We start from the raw sequence: 15,422 nt of genomic DNA, 5'->3' as shown, positions 1-15,422 counted from the left end.
ATACTGTAGTGTGAAGGTAGGTTTGTGGACACGTCACGTGCAATCTTTGTTGCGAGGTCCCGGATGTGCTTAATGAATTCGAATTTTGCTCATCGCGTTTGTTTCGATAGAAATCCACAGACTCCCCGTGTAGCGCTTGCTGTAGAAAACGTGTAGGTTGGATTCGGTGCAAATGCAATCAGAATTTGGAGAGAAACGAAAGCGCTAGAAGAGTAAGTTTCGTCGGCAAGAGATACTCGATTGCTCGAAGCTTTGCGAAGGACAACGATGCATACAGTCTTCACGGGACTGGTGTGGGCGTGTGTTCGAATGAACTGGAATGTGTAGCGTTTGCGTCATCGAGAAATTTTACGCGGGGTCAACCCTCGAGAGGGGACCCGGTGCATAATTTTTGTAATTTTTACACAAACCTTCCCTGTGCGTGCCGAGTGTGCGTGCCGATTTCGGTTGCGAACGGACAAAAGACGTGGCCGACAAACGCGAACACACACACACACACACACACACACGCGCACACACACACACACACACACACACACACACACACACACACACACACACACACAATTTGGGCTTTATATATTAGATATCAATTATGCCCAAAAACTAACCATACAGAATCATTAAATATATGGAGTAACATGTAACATAGGAAAGGACATCATTTGAGATAAGAATAACAGCAACAAATTAGCAATATCACAGTAATAATTGCTAGTATTTTGTACACAGTCCCTTGGCACAGATCAGAGCTGATATCCTAGTCGGCATGCTGTTCACCAGGTTCTGGCACCTCTCAGGAGCTATCCTCTGCCACTCGTCATGGAGCACAGCCTTCAGCTGGGCCTTGCTGGTCGGCTGGTAACGTTGGACAGCTATTTTCAGGTCGCCCCACAGGTTCTCAATTGGGTTCATGTCTGGTGATTGCGGCGGCCAGTCCATCACCCGAACATTGTTGGTCTGGAATCATCGTCTTGTTGAGACTGAGGTGTGGCTGAAGCATTATCCTGCTGGAATGTGTAGTTCTGCCCATTCCGGAACATCTCACGAGCTGCAGGTAACATTGTATCACGGAGAATAGCCTAGCTAATACTTCTCAGAGTTGACTGTTCCGTCACAGACAGTCAGCCTTCCAACTCCAGAACTTGACATGCACCCCCAGACCATAACAGATCCCGAGCCATGCTTCACTGTGGGAACGATGCAGTCTTTGTTCCACTCTACTCCGGGCCTTCTCCGTACCCTCACATTGCCTGAAGTTGCAAACAACTGGAAACTGAATTCGTCGGACCATAACACACGGTTTCACTGTCTTTGAATCCATTTTTGTGCCTGCAAGCCCAAGCCATCCTCTTCCTCTTCTGGTCAGGTTTGATGAGTGGCTTCTTTCGGACCTTGCATGACCTCAGACCATGGTCTAGCAACCTTCTGCGAATTGTCCTGACGGAAGCAGTCACAGCACCACCATTAGTCCATTCTTGGTGCAATTTTACTGCTGTTTTCTTCCTGTCTCGCAAGCTCACCCTACACAGGTTCCTGTCGTCTCGAGCGGTGGTGACCCGTGGCCATCCAGTGCGGCGCCTGTCCCTCACACTAGCGGTTTCACGGAGTTTCTGGAGCATGGTTGAAACGCCAGCAGGGGATTTACGAACTCTGCGAGCAATCTGGCGGCAGCTGAGACCCTCCTCATGCAGCACCTGGATCCTGATGCTCTCCGCCTCGGTGTAGTTCCGTGTCTTGGCCATCGTGAGCTTGGTATGAGTCAAATTGCTCAGAAACTTCTGCTAGACTTACAGCTACGCTTGTGCGATAAAATTGTGGTTTTTAATATAGTTTTATAGGCTATTCTCTAAATGGCGACAAACACATCTGTAATGGAATACGTAGCTATTGGTCAAATAATTGCTATACCAGGTTAATTAAAGTAATTTTGGCATCCCTAAATCTGCTTAAATATTGGTGTATTATACTCTCTTTGAGTAAATAGGTCATAGTGTTCAATGCAAGTCCTGGTGAGTACCATATTTTTCACTTTAACTATATTTTTAAGGTGTCCGACAACTTTCGGCCACAGCTGTATAGCGTCAGGCCTGGTGTAGCGTGGTAACCTCTCTGATCCGCCCCACTAGCCTTTAGCCTGCGCGCGTTAGGAGGGTGTGTGAAAGAGGCTAAGATCTAGCTAACTAAATCTACAAGCGCGTGACCCTACTCTAGATGTGTGAGAAATTCGGAAGTTTTTTTATGAAAACCACGAAGTTTGCGTAAACTTCAAATTTCTACATGTGTATTTAAATGTAGAGATGTGAATTTTAGTGTATATTTAGCAAACTAATTAAAAATTATATCTAGATCCGTTCACACCTAGACATTCAACCTTAGATTTAACTTAGAACATAAAAATTACACATAAGTTAATTAACCATTACACGCAGCCTTTATCTGAACAATAGCTAACTTAAGTTAATCATATAAATCTAGGAGCGATCGATTCCCGGCCAGTAAATCAAACTTCAGATTTTGGTACCCTACAACTAGATACGGCATACCACAAATGCAATTGCAAGTAGCTGCATTTGGTGTGCACACTAGAACTAGCTTACTAAGCTAAAAGGGAAAATTAAAGGAGTCAATCGAATCCTAATCCGGGAATGTATTGTGACGCGCGGGATTCGTTTGCGCATGCTCTGTACGGATGTCTGTGCTGGCTGTCTCTGGACCTTGTCGGTGGAAGAACCACGTACGAAGCACACGGACGAGTCTATACTGTTTATAAATATCATTGTCAAGCATACTGTATGTAGAGAGTGGTTTCTTCTCTGTGGAGCGTAGCAAGACAACTCGCTGTCAGCTCTAGAACTAGGAGTGCAACATCGGACAGGTGGGAAATCAAACATATTGTAATGGATGACCTGGAGTGAGACATATTCTGGCACTAGTCGCGCAACAGGCTGACTAGCCTCGAATTTCCAGACCAGAGAGCGCGCGAACTCTAGTCTGGACCAAGTCGATACTAAAATGATTTCGGAAGTATTTATCAATAGCGATGCTAAATGGTAGCCTAAGCAGCGTAGGATCGTTTTACCTAGATCAACATATCATTTGTAAATGCCATGAGATCTCACGAATAAAGAAGAGACGTCTGCAGTGTTTGCGGCGATATCTTGGTGGACGGCATGAAACGACGACTCTCTGATTCTTTGGCAGACCGCTAGCTAGTCTAACTGCTCGACTGGCGGGACTACCGCTGTACCAGTTGTCAAAGGTGATGGTCTAGCGACGCTGCTGTGCATGTTCTGTCACCGCAAGCTTGAAAATATCAAAGAACTGAAGCTGAAACTAAAACTAAGATGTGTGTGTGCACCAGAGTTTTCATCACGGCTCTGGCATGCACTTAGCCGCCCATGCGGGTTTCACACGTGTGCAATCAGCGCTTGTGCACTTAGCATAACCAATTACTGCTAAACCAATCAGAATTTACAACCGACATTCTGGCTATGAGGAGCTGATTGGCGTAGAAGGCTATTTCCGAAATCATTTTAGTACCGACTTGGTCCAGACTAGAGTTCTCGCGTTTCGCACGCACTCTGGTCTGGAAGTTCGAAGCTACAGGCTGACCATCAACAGTTAATCTATACTACTATCTATACTACTATATACTACTATATAAAATTGGCGGTGTTTGTATACATACATACATACATATATATATATATATATATATATATATATATATATATATATATATATATATGTATGTATGTATAAGTTTGATAGCTGGCTAGACCGGATCACCCACGAGGCTAAAATTTGGAGTACAGGCGTAACTCAACATGGGTAAGAACATGGGGAGGGTGGCGTCGTCTTCCAGCTTTTTGTCGAGTCCCCTTTTGGGGATGCATTGTAGAACTACATGATAGTGCTGTTCGTCGTTCAGGGAGGAGACGGCATGCTTCTGATAGACTCAATTGGAAGGAGGTTCCGTTACGTGAACTCAATCTCCTAGGGTAGCTCTGTTTTCTCGTAACTAAGAGTGCAATGCTCACTTTCAATATCCATTGTTTGTTCACATGCAATTGTTACGTTACAATGCTATAACTATCCAGCAGTCTCGTCAGACTGCGTTGTCTGAGGAAGCTTTAGTTGATTTGTTTATTTTAAACATCAAACTACATCCAGAGCAAAAGATAAGAGTTCCGAAAAGAAATATTGTTCAGTGCATAGGTAGGTTGGAAACGTGCTGAGTATATTCTATAATATCCCAAGAGGACCCGCCTCTACTTGCGCGCATTGGATAACATCAAACTACGTCCAGAGCAAAGACGTAGAAGTGCACTTAGTAATGGTCAGTGCGTATAGATTGGAAACGTGCTGAGTATATTTTAAAATATCCCAGGAGGACCCGCCTCCACTCACAAGCGAATTACTCTACAACGGCTCATCGGACCTCTACCAAATTAAGCTGACCTCGGACGGTATGCTTGGAGCGTGTCGTTTATTACCGGCGACGTCAAAAATGACAAGATATTTTTGTGTAGGATATCTAGGTATTTAGAAATACGCCTACCTTTGGTTTTTCCAAGTACGCTCGCCGAATACCTGCCACATTCGATACGGCAACAACGTGCTTGAAGTTATAACATCCAATGGGACTGTTGAAATGGCTCCGAGAAGATTCACTGAAGAGACGTGTGACTGCGTTTGCACTGAATCCAACCTACACATTTCCTGCACCGAGCGCTACACTGGGAGTGTGAACACATCACACACAGAGAGCAAACAGTGTGCTAAATCATGCATGCCTGCATGTCAAGCTACTGCATGTATCCTATGGCTGAGTAAGAAACTGCACGTGACTTTCAAGTTTCTATTGCTCAGATATATATCTCTGAACGGAAAGTCGCTGCAACTTTCTCGGAATGGAACACTTGGTTAAGTTTTCATTTGTCTTCAACGGGATATTAACTAATTAGCACATTTCAGTTTATTTGAACACACGCCCACATCAGTCATTTGAACTGAATCCACACAGGGAGTGTGTCGATTTCTACCAAAAAAGTGCACATGATGTGTCTACACACGCTCAAACTGAGTCTTCCGTCATAACACTACAGTACTCTGCCTGTACGAAGGACGGGTCATGTATCTAGTACTATATAAAATTGACGGTGTTTGTATATATATATATATATATATATATATATATATATATATATATATATATGTATGTATGTATAAGTTTGATAGCCGGCTAGACCGGATCACCCACGAGGCTAAAATTTGGGGTACAGGCATAACTCGGCATGGGTAAGAACATGGGCAGGGTGGCGTCGTCTTCCAGCTTTTTCAGTCGGGTCCCCTTTTGGGGGTGCATTGTAGAACGATATAATGCTGTTCATCGTTCAAGAAGGAAACTGAATGCTCCTGATAGACTCAATTTGAAGGAGTTCCATTACTTGAACTCAATCTCCTAGGGTAGCTTTGTTTTCTCATAACTAAGAGTGCGATGCTCACTTTCAATATCCATTGTTTGTTCACATGCCATTGTTACGTCACAATGCTATAGCTATCCAGCAGTCCCATCAGACTGCGTTATCTGAGCAAGCTGTAGTTGATTTGTTTATTTTAAACATCAAGCTACATCCAGAGCAAAAAGATAAGAGTTTCGAAAAGAAATATTGTTCAGTGCATAGGTAGGTTGGAAACGTGCTGAGTATATTCTACAGTATCCCAAGAGGACCCACCTCTACTCGCGCGCATTGGATAACATCAAACTACGTCCAGAGCAAAGACGTAGAAGTCCACTTAGTAATGGTCAGTGTGTATAGATTGGAAACGTGCTGAGTATATTTTAAAATATCCCAGGAGGACCCGCCTCCACTCGCAAGCGAATTACTCTACAACGGCTCATCGGACCTCCACCAAATTTAGCCGACCTCGGACGGTATGCTTGGAGTGTGTCGTTTATTACCGGCGTCTTCAACGGGATATTAATTAACTAATTAGCACATTCCAGTTTATTCGAACACACATCCACACCAGTCATTTGAACTGAATCCACTCAGGGAGTGTGTCGATTTCTACCAAAAAATTGCACTTGACGTGTCTACACATGCTTAAACTGAGTCTTCCGTCATAACACTACAGTACTCTGCTCGTACGAAGGACGGGTCATGTATCTAGTTACTCATAAACATGTAGGCAGACATTAATTTGCAGAGATGAAGACTGCGTTTTCGTGTGTCACTCAGTTCCAGTACAAAGGATGTCTAGACACACTAGCAGACCTGCCAACCTAGCTGAATCAAAATGCGTGAGTTTGCCGGAAAAAATGCGGGAGAATGCGGCTAACAAATTTTTGACACGACCACAATAGCGTTAATATCAATAAATTGTATATTGTAATTAGTGTTAAATCTAGTATATACAAAGCTCAAATTGTCTGACTGTGTGTGTGTGTGTGTGTGTGTGTGTGTGTGTGTGTGTGTGTGTGTGTGTGTAGGTGATACGTGGCCACGTCTTTTGTCCGTTCGCAAACAAATCGGCACGCACATGCACTCTGTATGCAGAGAAGGTTTGCGTGAAACAATTTCAGAAAAATGGTGCAAGGTTCCCTCTCAAGGGGTTGACCCCGCGTAAAATTTCTTAATGATGCAAACGCTACACATTTCAGTTCATTCAGACACACGCCCACACCAGTCCTGTGTAGACTGTTCGTGTCATCGTCCTTCGCAAAGCTTTGAGCAATTGAATATTTCATGCAGATTGAGCCTATACATTCAAGCGCTTTCATTTCTCTCCAAATTCTGATTGCATTTGCACCGAATCCAACCTACGAGTTTTCTGTATCAAGTGCTACACGGAGAGTATGTCGATCTCTATCAGAAAAAGTGCGAAGAGCAAGATTCGAATTTATTCAGCACATCCAGGACCTTGCAAACAAAGATTGCACGTGATGTGTCTAACACACTCAGACTGCGCCTCGTCTTCCGTCAGAATGCTACAATATCTTGTCCGTACGAAGAACGGGGCATGGATCTAGTAATATATAAATAGTACACTTAATTAATTAAATTGTAACAAATGTAAAGCACAGAACTGGTACGTACTACTGCCTACTAGTAAAATATAAGCCTAGACTAAGTATAAGAATGAGGTTTAAACATATTCTCGCTGCTATTTGGGATGTTCTAGATTCTATTGTTTTGTGACCTTCTTCGATCGCTTTTCAGCAATATAATTATTAATATACAACTCCTTGGTATGATAGCCAGCCCTCCCCCTTTTCACTTCCAAACAGTTTTGCCTGACCGAGTCATCTTTCTATGTCAATATTGTGACGTGATTGTAACCGAAAGAGCCCAATAGAGAGCGGACATAGACAATGATATCCGGATATCAAGTATGTATTGACTTAAGATATACATGGTTACACAGAACAGGCACGTCCACCCATGGTCAGAATGCAGGAGATTTGATGCCAAATGCGGGTAGGCGGGAGAAGGGTCCCAAATGCGGGAGTCTCCTGCTCAGTGCGGGAGAGTTGGCAGCTCTGCACTAGTCTGGCTCACTCACTGGGTGTGCAAGCTGGAGCGTATACTTGTACTTTTAGCTCAATCATTCAATTACACTTTTCAATTATTGTGGGCTCCTAAATTCTAATCTTACCACGTGTGACTACATCAGTCCTTATGCATGGAATACTGTACACCTTGTGATTTGTTAGCTGGTTCAAGTACAGCTATTTTCTAAAACTGAATGTTTGTTATCTTACTGTATTTGTTTGACAAAACCCCACCAGTGTTCACCAAATCAAAGCAGTCGACAGGCTCTGGGCTTGTGTTCAGATACTGGACTTTTTACTTACAAAATATCTGCTCTTACCAACAGGAGGGAGAGCAATTACATTATCTGCCACAACATAACAACTAATTAGACAACTCAACACCTCTTGATATGACAACTTGTCATAACACCTAACCATGTTGATGGCAATGTGAACTATTTAGCTGCTGCTAGATTCACAGCTAATTATCACAGTTGCGGCAACCATCAATGCAGGCTGTATTAACCATGCAGCAATGCTGTAATTTGCACCATGAAATTCTCCATTTATTGGTAGTTGAAATTCTGCACTTTTTGGTAGCGTTGATACTAGAAGGATATGCACAAGGAAGGCTACAGGATGAAACCCCAAGATGGAATGATTCATAGTATCTTTCCCACAGAAGGGGCTCAGACAGAGGCCTCTGTTGATGACATTGTACCAATCATGCTAATTAAAGTCACTTTTTGGTTTGTATGCATGTTCCAAGTGCTTGTGTCAGCAAGGCCTTTATTTAAACAGATACAGTCTACCATAATTTGGAAATTAATGTGGTAATGTAATGAATGCAAACTTTGTCAGTCACTCACTAGGGGAGCATCTCCAATTACTGGATATTTTCTCTAATCAGAACAGGCTTCAAGAGTGGGGTGGGGTGGGGTGGGGTGGGGTGGGGTGGGGGAGAGGCTTGTTTGGATTGAAAAAGTCTGACACTAAATACTAGTATTAAGTTTGTGCCTACACTGTAGTCTAGTCCACCCCAAAATGGCATTATCTCTATGGCACAAGTTGCCACAACACACTAAGCTGTGTGTCAGAGCAGCATGCATGGGTAGACGGCTATAGTCTTATTATCTTTTGTTTGCTGGTATTAATCGAGCATGTCACGATGCAAGCTATGCTATTGAGGAAAGTGAGGCTGAAATAGTCATTTCTGCAAATGGCAAAGGTATTAGCTCCTACTATTCTGTGGTGGAGGCTCACTGACAATTATCTCGTTGTGGTCAGAGCAGGTAAAAGTTTCTAAGTCTGCCCAAGAAGCTTGGACAAATACAATGACTACTTATCAAGATGACAGCAAGGTGAAAGAAGTATTACTGTTAGCAAGTGTGCTATTCGTGAATTGAGAACTCTCGAAGTCTAATTACTGATATTCAGTGCTGTTAAACATGTGATAGACATTTGTTGAATGGAGGGGATGGGAGGGTGGTCACATGATAATTTAGTCTTGCGTAGCCAGACCCTAACTGCCACCATACTTCTGGCAGGAAAGGAAATGTCCCGTAATTGGAAATGCCCCCTAACCACATTATTTAAACAGTTTGTTATTTAATTACATATAATAAAGTTACATTAATATTAATGAATGGAGTTTGGAGTATCTATTATTTATAAAGCAACATTATTTATTACACAAAGAAAATCTGCCCAATGTCAGTGACTGACTTCCAATTTCATGTTTTGTTCATATTTTTTGGTAATACATGTATGTTTACATCTTTGCATTTAATACTATGCCCATTTACGTTATTTTACCCACTCCATGATTTTTGGAATTACGGGATTTATTGTATGATATTGTGACAGCGTATGTATGTTTTAGGGACGATGGTCCTGAACACAGTGAGTACATTCAGCAAAGTGTTATTCCTATGTTTCACTTTGAGAAAAGTCTTCCTCGACTGCCCATTCCGAAGCTAGAGGACACGTGTGCTCGGTATCTCACTGCGTTGAAACCACTAGTGAGCGTTGAGCAGCTGACTGCAACACGAGACATAGTTGAAAGTTTTCGAGATGGTGCTGGAAAAGCACTGCATCAACAGCTGGTGGATAAGGACAAGGCAAACAGACACACAAGTTACATATCAGGTGAAGTGTGTTTGTTGTCTCCACGGGTAGAGAAGTTGTTTATGTACAGGGCCATCTGCACCGGGTAGTGATATATAGCACGTGCAGTACCTAAACCAGTTGGGAGAGCAAGGGATAATGTGTGATGTTTACGAAACAGTGATGATTTGTGAAAGGCAGAAGTTGTTTATGTGGTCTCTTAGAGTTTGTGTTGGATGGCATTACTTGAACTTGTCAGAAGCATAAAGTAACTTGGGTGTTAGACTAGCTAGTGGTCTGCCGAAGAATCAAAAAGTCGTGGTTTTATGCCGTCCACCAAGATATCACCGCAAACACGGCAGACGTTTCTTCTTTGTTTGTGAGATCTCATGGCATTTACAAATGTTATGTTGATCTAGGTAAAACGATCTTACGCGGTTAGACTACCATTTAGCATCCCTTTTGATAAATACTTCCGAAATCATTTTAGTATCGACTTGGTCCAGACTAGAGTTTGTGCGCTTTGCGCGCTCTCTGGTCTGGAAGTTCGAGGCTAAGTACTGTGGTGAGAGTGAAATGGCAAACTGTGATCAAGTATTGTTGCAGAGGCATGGTACAATATGTATCTTGGAGGAAGAATTCCTATACTTCTCAACCATAATCCATTCATGCTGTTTTCGGATCCACAACCCATTCACACGAATCAGGTGTGCAGCAGTGTTCAGTCATCATAACTCGTTGTTATCATTTTATTTGGCAAGGTTGTAAGAACAGCAGTTCTGCTTCGCTCTGCTTTGCGAATGATGAAATCACTTCAAGCAGAAGTTCTTGAACCAGACATCTTCTACCTTAAACCGGAGAATGAGACTCCATTTTTGAAGCGAGTGTTAAGGTTTCTTGTTGGCTGTGTATTGTGTTTTGGTCATACAGTATGTGCAGTGCTGTTAGGTTTAGTCTCTTCTTTTCATCAGTTGCATGAATTTTTCTTGTTTTCAATTTTGTGTTAGGGCAACAGATCTAGATGTGCTTGTGCATGTAGCAGTTTGACTGTTTCTGATCTAAGTATGTGACAGAATAAACAATCTGTAGCAGTGAACTATTTAAGTAATGATTAACCCTTGACACACATCATGTCATGTGCAGTGAGGGTAATAGTAGTCTGCCAGTGTGTGTGTGTGTGTGTGTGTGTGTGTGTGTGTGTGTGTGTGTGTGTGTGTGTGTGTGTGTGTGTGTGTGTGTGTGTGTGTGTGTGTGTGTGCATATGTGCGTGTGTGTTTAGAACAATTTTGTAAATTAATACTCATTCTAAATTGTTGTCTTTGGACATTAATCTCATGGTAATGCTTTTTGTGTGTATCTGGATGGTTATGATAAATTAATGTGTCTTGCTACTTATTGTTTGTTAGCAATTAATCATTAGTTTATCTATGAAATTAGTTGAGTAGAAACTGATGCTTTTTACTTGATTGATCTAGTTTGACACCATCGTCATTGTCCTGGTACGCGGCTTATGCAGCGAGTGCATTTCCATTAGACATGAGTCAGTACGGTCGTCTGTTTTGTACAACACGTATTCCACGGCCTGTAAAAGATGAACTGGTTACCGACTCGAAAGCTAGACACATTGCAGTTTTAAGAAATGGCCACTATTATGTGTTCGATGTCATTAGTACGGATGGTAAGGCAAGTACACCTTTCCTTGTCTGTACCCCATTGGAAAAGTTTGCATTTCTGTAAAGGTCGTATTGCATCTACATCCGAAATATACCAACAATTGTCCGAAATTGCTTCTGACACGTCACCTGCTGCAGAACATCCAGTTGCGATTCTGACATCTGAAGACAGAGACACGTGGGCCGTAGCTCGTGATGAGTTGGCTGTCTTCAATGCCGATGTTCTCAAGCTTATAGACTCTTCCATTTTTCTTGTTTGTCTCGATAATGATGATCCATCGACTCCAGAGTCTTTAGCTCACAGTCTGTTACATGGAGACGGATCTAACAGGTTTGTTTACTAATGTTTGGGTATGTGTAAGTTGTTTGGTGTTTGGGGTGATCAAACTAATCACGATTATTTCAGTTGTGTATCCTTGTTTAATAGCTTGGTTGGCAGAGTAACTGCGGTGTGCATGTTGTGATCTGTGAGTGATTTATTGATAGTGCTAGCTGCTTGTTGTTTGAATCAAATGTTTGAGTTATTAGAAAGACTAGTGAATGCAGCAATGTTGTTATTTGCATAGACTATTGGATATGCAGTACGTGTTGGTACCTTAACTGCTGTTTTAGGTAATGGACTACATATGTCAGTTTTCTAGTTGTCAGTTTGTTGCTGGCATATTCAAGCAAAAACTACAGTTTATTGGGAGATGGCACAGATTCACATAGCATTTGCTCTTGTAGCTATTAGTCAATGAAAGTTACATATTTGGAGAGGGTAATATTGTGTAATGAGTGTCAGTGTAATCAGACTCTTCAGTCATCCTGTGGATGGATGTCAGCTTGTAAAAACCTAAAGTGTAAAATGAATACTCAACAAAATTCACTGTATGCATGTCATTTTCAGTTTTATAAGCAGCAACTGTTTTGTCTAAACAACATTGCAACTGGAAGTAACCTTGTCGAAGTTTAGAAAAATCTGAGTTTACTACATACATTGTCTACCTATTGTTAGATCGAAACGAATTTGCAATGTTTAGTAGCAAATGGGGCACTAGCTTTTCTGTGTTGACTGTGTAGATGGTTGGACAAGTCTTTCTCACTGATTGTGAACAAAGGAGGAAAAGCAGCTATTAATTTTGAACACAGTTGGGGTGATGGTATTTGTATCCTTCGTTTCATGAACGAAGTACACGATGACAATATGAAATCAACTTGGACTCCAGACAAAGATTATGAAAGGGTAAAGACAATGAGTCCGGTCAACAAACTGAAATTTAATCTTGATGTCAACAACATCAGAGCAATCGAAATTGCTCAAGAGAAGTTTCAGAAGGCCGTAGATTTGCTGACGTTTCACCCTCTGGTGTACAGAACGTATGGGAGAGATTTCATCAAGTCTCGAAATCTTGCACCGGATGCAATCATGCAACTATCATTTCAGGTAAAGGGACGTTGACTGATTAAATTAGTTTATTATGTTATAAGTGCTTTACTAGTACTGTGCTGTGTATTGCATCATGAACGTAACAGACTTTGCTTGATAACCTCCCAGACAAACGTAAGTAAACAAACACAAATAGTGAAACAAGCATATGTACACACACACACACACACACTTTTGAGAGTGCAGCATAGACTACATGTTACCATAGTCTTGCGTAGCCAAAAAGGGGAGGGGTTTGGCTACGAGAGACTAATGTTGCCACAGGTTAATTGTGCTATTTTATAGCCACTTCTGTATTGGGTTCTGCTTCCGTTCTTGGTTTCTGCTTCTTTTGTCTTTGTTTACCATTGACTAAAACTAAATTTGATAAATCAGTGTTGAGTTTGTTTGCATTATGTCATGTTTATACAAGCATCGAACAAATACACGTGATGTCAGCTATGGCCTTGAGGTTAGTCATTTCATCATGTTACCAAATCTTCAACAGGGCAGGTTTAGGCTTATTGGGCTGTGTTATGTCAGAAGCTTGTAGCAGCATTCTATTTAACTACTAAGGTACCGTGCTAAAGGGCTGCAGAGAGTAAAGACACTTTCAGATTCCAATAGCACTATTACAGGATTGGTATGTTTTGTGGTAGTTTTAGTTTCGAAATTTGTAATTTTTAAAGAAATAAGTCAAAATTTACAGACATATACTACTGTACATTGTACTTATGAAATAGGCCTAGTAACTTTAATTAGAAATCGCAAAAAATTAAAATTGCATAATAGCTAGAGGTGGGAATCGCAAAAAAATTTAACCTTGCAAAACATACCAATCCTACATTATGCAAGACACACCAGGAGTTTAGTTTGCAATTAGTGTATGACAAACTGAGTTGTAGTCATTATTTTACCAGTACTAGTTGTGCTATGCATTATTGCTGGAATAAATGGATATGTTACCAAACTACACAACATTTTGTTGGCACTGGAAGTGGAACTGTATGTTAATCAATTTTGATCTAAATTCTCCAATCATGACTATTGTTACTTGACTCACATATTGATCATGCAGATTGGTTGCGTGACTTCTAGAAAAATGGGGGCTAAACTTCACGATGCTACGGGACACATTCACTTTTATGGACACGTCTACTTTTGCTGGCTTCTGATTGACTGATATATGGTAGAATCAGTGGCAGACCCAGACTGGTAAAAGGGTGGTGTATATACTGTACACAGCTTTGGTCATCACACGCATTTACAGTCCACAGTTTTTATGACCACACCTACAAATGATGGGGCTATAGTCCGGTCTAGCTCATGCCATGCTACGGCCCTGATTCGTTTGACTGAGCTTTGTTTGCTTTTTGCATACTCTCAATTAACTCCCACGTCTTACACATCGTTATTGTGTACATCTTGTGTCCTTCAGCTGTTGTGTCAATCAATAATCAGTGCTTCACACCTTTTCTGTATTCGGTTTCAACAACATTTATTCTAGTCATGAAGGTTTAGTATTTAGTTAGTAATGTGTTGCTGTTGATTGGCAGATGGCTTTCTATGATCAGTATGGTTTTTCACCATCGACGTATGAATCATGCAGCACTGGAGCGTTCAAACACGGACGGACAGAAACGGTTCGATCTGCGAGCTCAGAGACTGCCGAGTTTGCAAAGGCTTTTGTGCAAGAAAACAAACCGTCGAGAGACGACCTGCAGAAACTGTTACAGTCAGTCAGTGCTAAGCACAACAAGCTAACACGAGAAGCAGCACTGGGTAAGATCGTTAGCTTGTGTACTTACATACTCATGTTTAGTTATTTACACTCATGTGGTAGGCCAGGGATTTGATCGCCACTTGTTTGCTCTCAGACATCTTGCTGCTGCAAAGGGAGAGTCTCATGCTATATTTGAAGATAAGTCGTATGGGTTAATGAATCACATTATTTTGTCTACCAGCACCTTGCCTCAAAATCGTGCTATTCAGTTTGGTGCCTTTGCTCCTGTGACACCAAATGGCTTCGGTGTGGGCTACCGAGTTAACCCCGATCATCTAGGTTGTGTAGTGTCTGCCTATCCAACTAGGGATGGTAGTGCATTTGTGACTCGCATAGAGCGTAGCTTGGACTTTATACATGATGCACTTAAGTAGCGACCACTTGGAAAAATGCTTTGTCACTTGTAGCTTGAAATGAAACAGTTTTGATTCTTCAGCTATTTTGTACTCGACGTTATGGTGCCGTCTTTCTGTGTTCAGTTTGATCGTGTAAAGCTATCTTGTTGGCTAGCTATTGTTTTATATCAATGTGCTTCAGTTAGACTTTCTACTTGATGGTTGAGTCTATTCTGCAGTCATTCAAGGAAGGCCATGAAGTAAAATCACCAAGTAAGGGTACAACAATGGCACTGGCTAAATCACTAAAATCACTTGTTAGGGTTAAAATATAAACAGACGCTTTATTGCTAACCATCATCGTGTTAGTGATGCTATAGCATATACAAATACGTTTGTCCTTACAAGTCTTGTGCCAGCTATTGTTAACGCGTTTACATTGTTAGTTTTGTAAGTGTCATGTCATGTCATTCAATTCAGATTTGTTTGGAAAACTCAACTGTTGCTCACTTTTGTTAGGGCAACAAACTTGTTCCGCAAATGGATTCTTTGCACTGCTTGATTATTACCCCAC

At 41.5% G+C, this 15,422-nt stretch overlaps 1 protein-coding gene across 1 annotated transcript; it reads left to right on the top strand.

Moving 5' to 3' along the window:
• Nucleotides 1–2,687: 2,687 nt before the first annotated feature.
• On the top strand, nt 2,688–15,008 carry LOC134186598 (carnitine O-palmitoyltransferase 2, mitochondrial-like). The gene is made up of 10 exons (XM_062654597.1): nt 2,688–2,737; nt 2,802–2,878; nt 9,426–9,691; nt 10,256–10,356; nt 10,411–10,541; nt 11,125–11,327; nt 11,389–11,653; nt 12,385–12,748; nt 14,287–14,512; nt 14,574–15,008. Exons 1-10 carry the CDS (start codon nt 2,693–2,695, stop codon nt 14,885–14,887), a joined length of 1,992 nt encoding a protein of 663 aa, XP_062510581.1. The 5' UTR covers nt 2,688–2,692; the 3' UTR covers nt 14,888–15,008.
• The last annotated feature ends 414 nt before the right edge of the window (nt 15,009–15,422 follow it).

The sequence above is a fragment of the Corticium candelabrum genome, chromosome 1 (assembly GCF_963422355.1).
Source record: "Corticium candelabrum chromosome 1, ooCorCand1.1, whole genome shotgun sequence".
NCBI classification, from domain to species: domain Eukaryota; kingdom Metazoa; phylum Porifera; class Homoscleromorpha; order Homosclerophorida; family Plakinidae; genus Corticium; species Corticium candelabrum.
Note: the sequence above shows the minus strand (reverse complement) of the source record. Positions and strands in the feature narration are given on the sequence as shown.

Coding starts and splice junctions, on each gene's coding strand:
- LOC134186598 (XM_062654597.1), top strand. CDS start 2,693: ATGTCTGTGCTGGCTGTCTCTGGACCTTGTCGGTGGAAGAACCAC. Junction 2,879..9,425: donor AGGAGTGCAACATCGGACAG/GTGGGAAATCAA, acceptor TGTATGTTTTAG/GGACGATGGTCCTGAACACA. Junction 11,654..12,384: donor CATGGAGACGGATCTAACAG/GTTTGTTTACTA, acceptor TTGACTGTGTAG/ATGGTTGGACAAGTCTTTCT.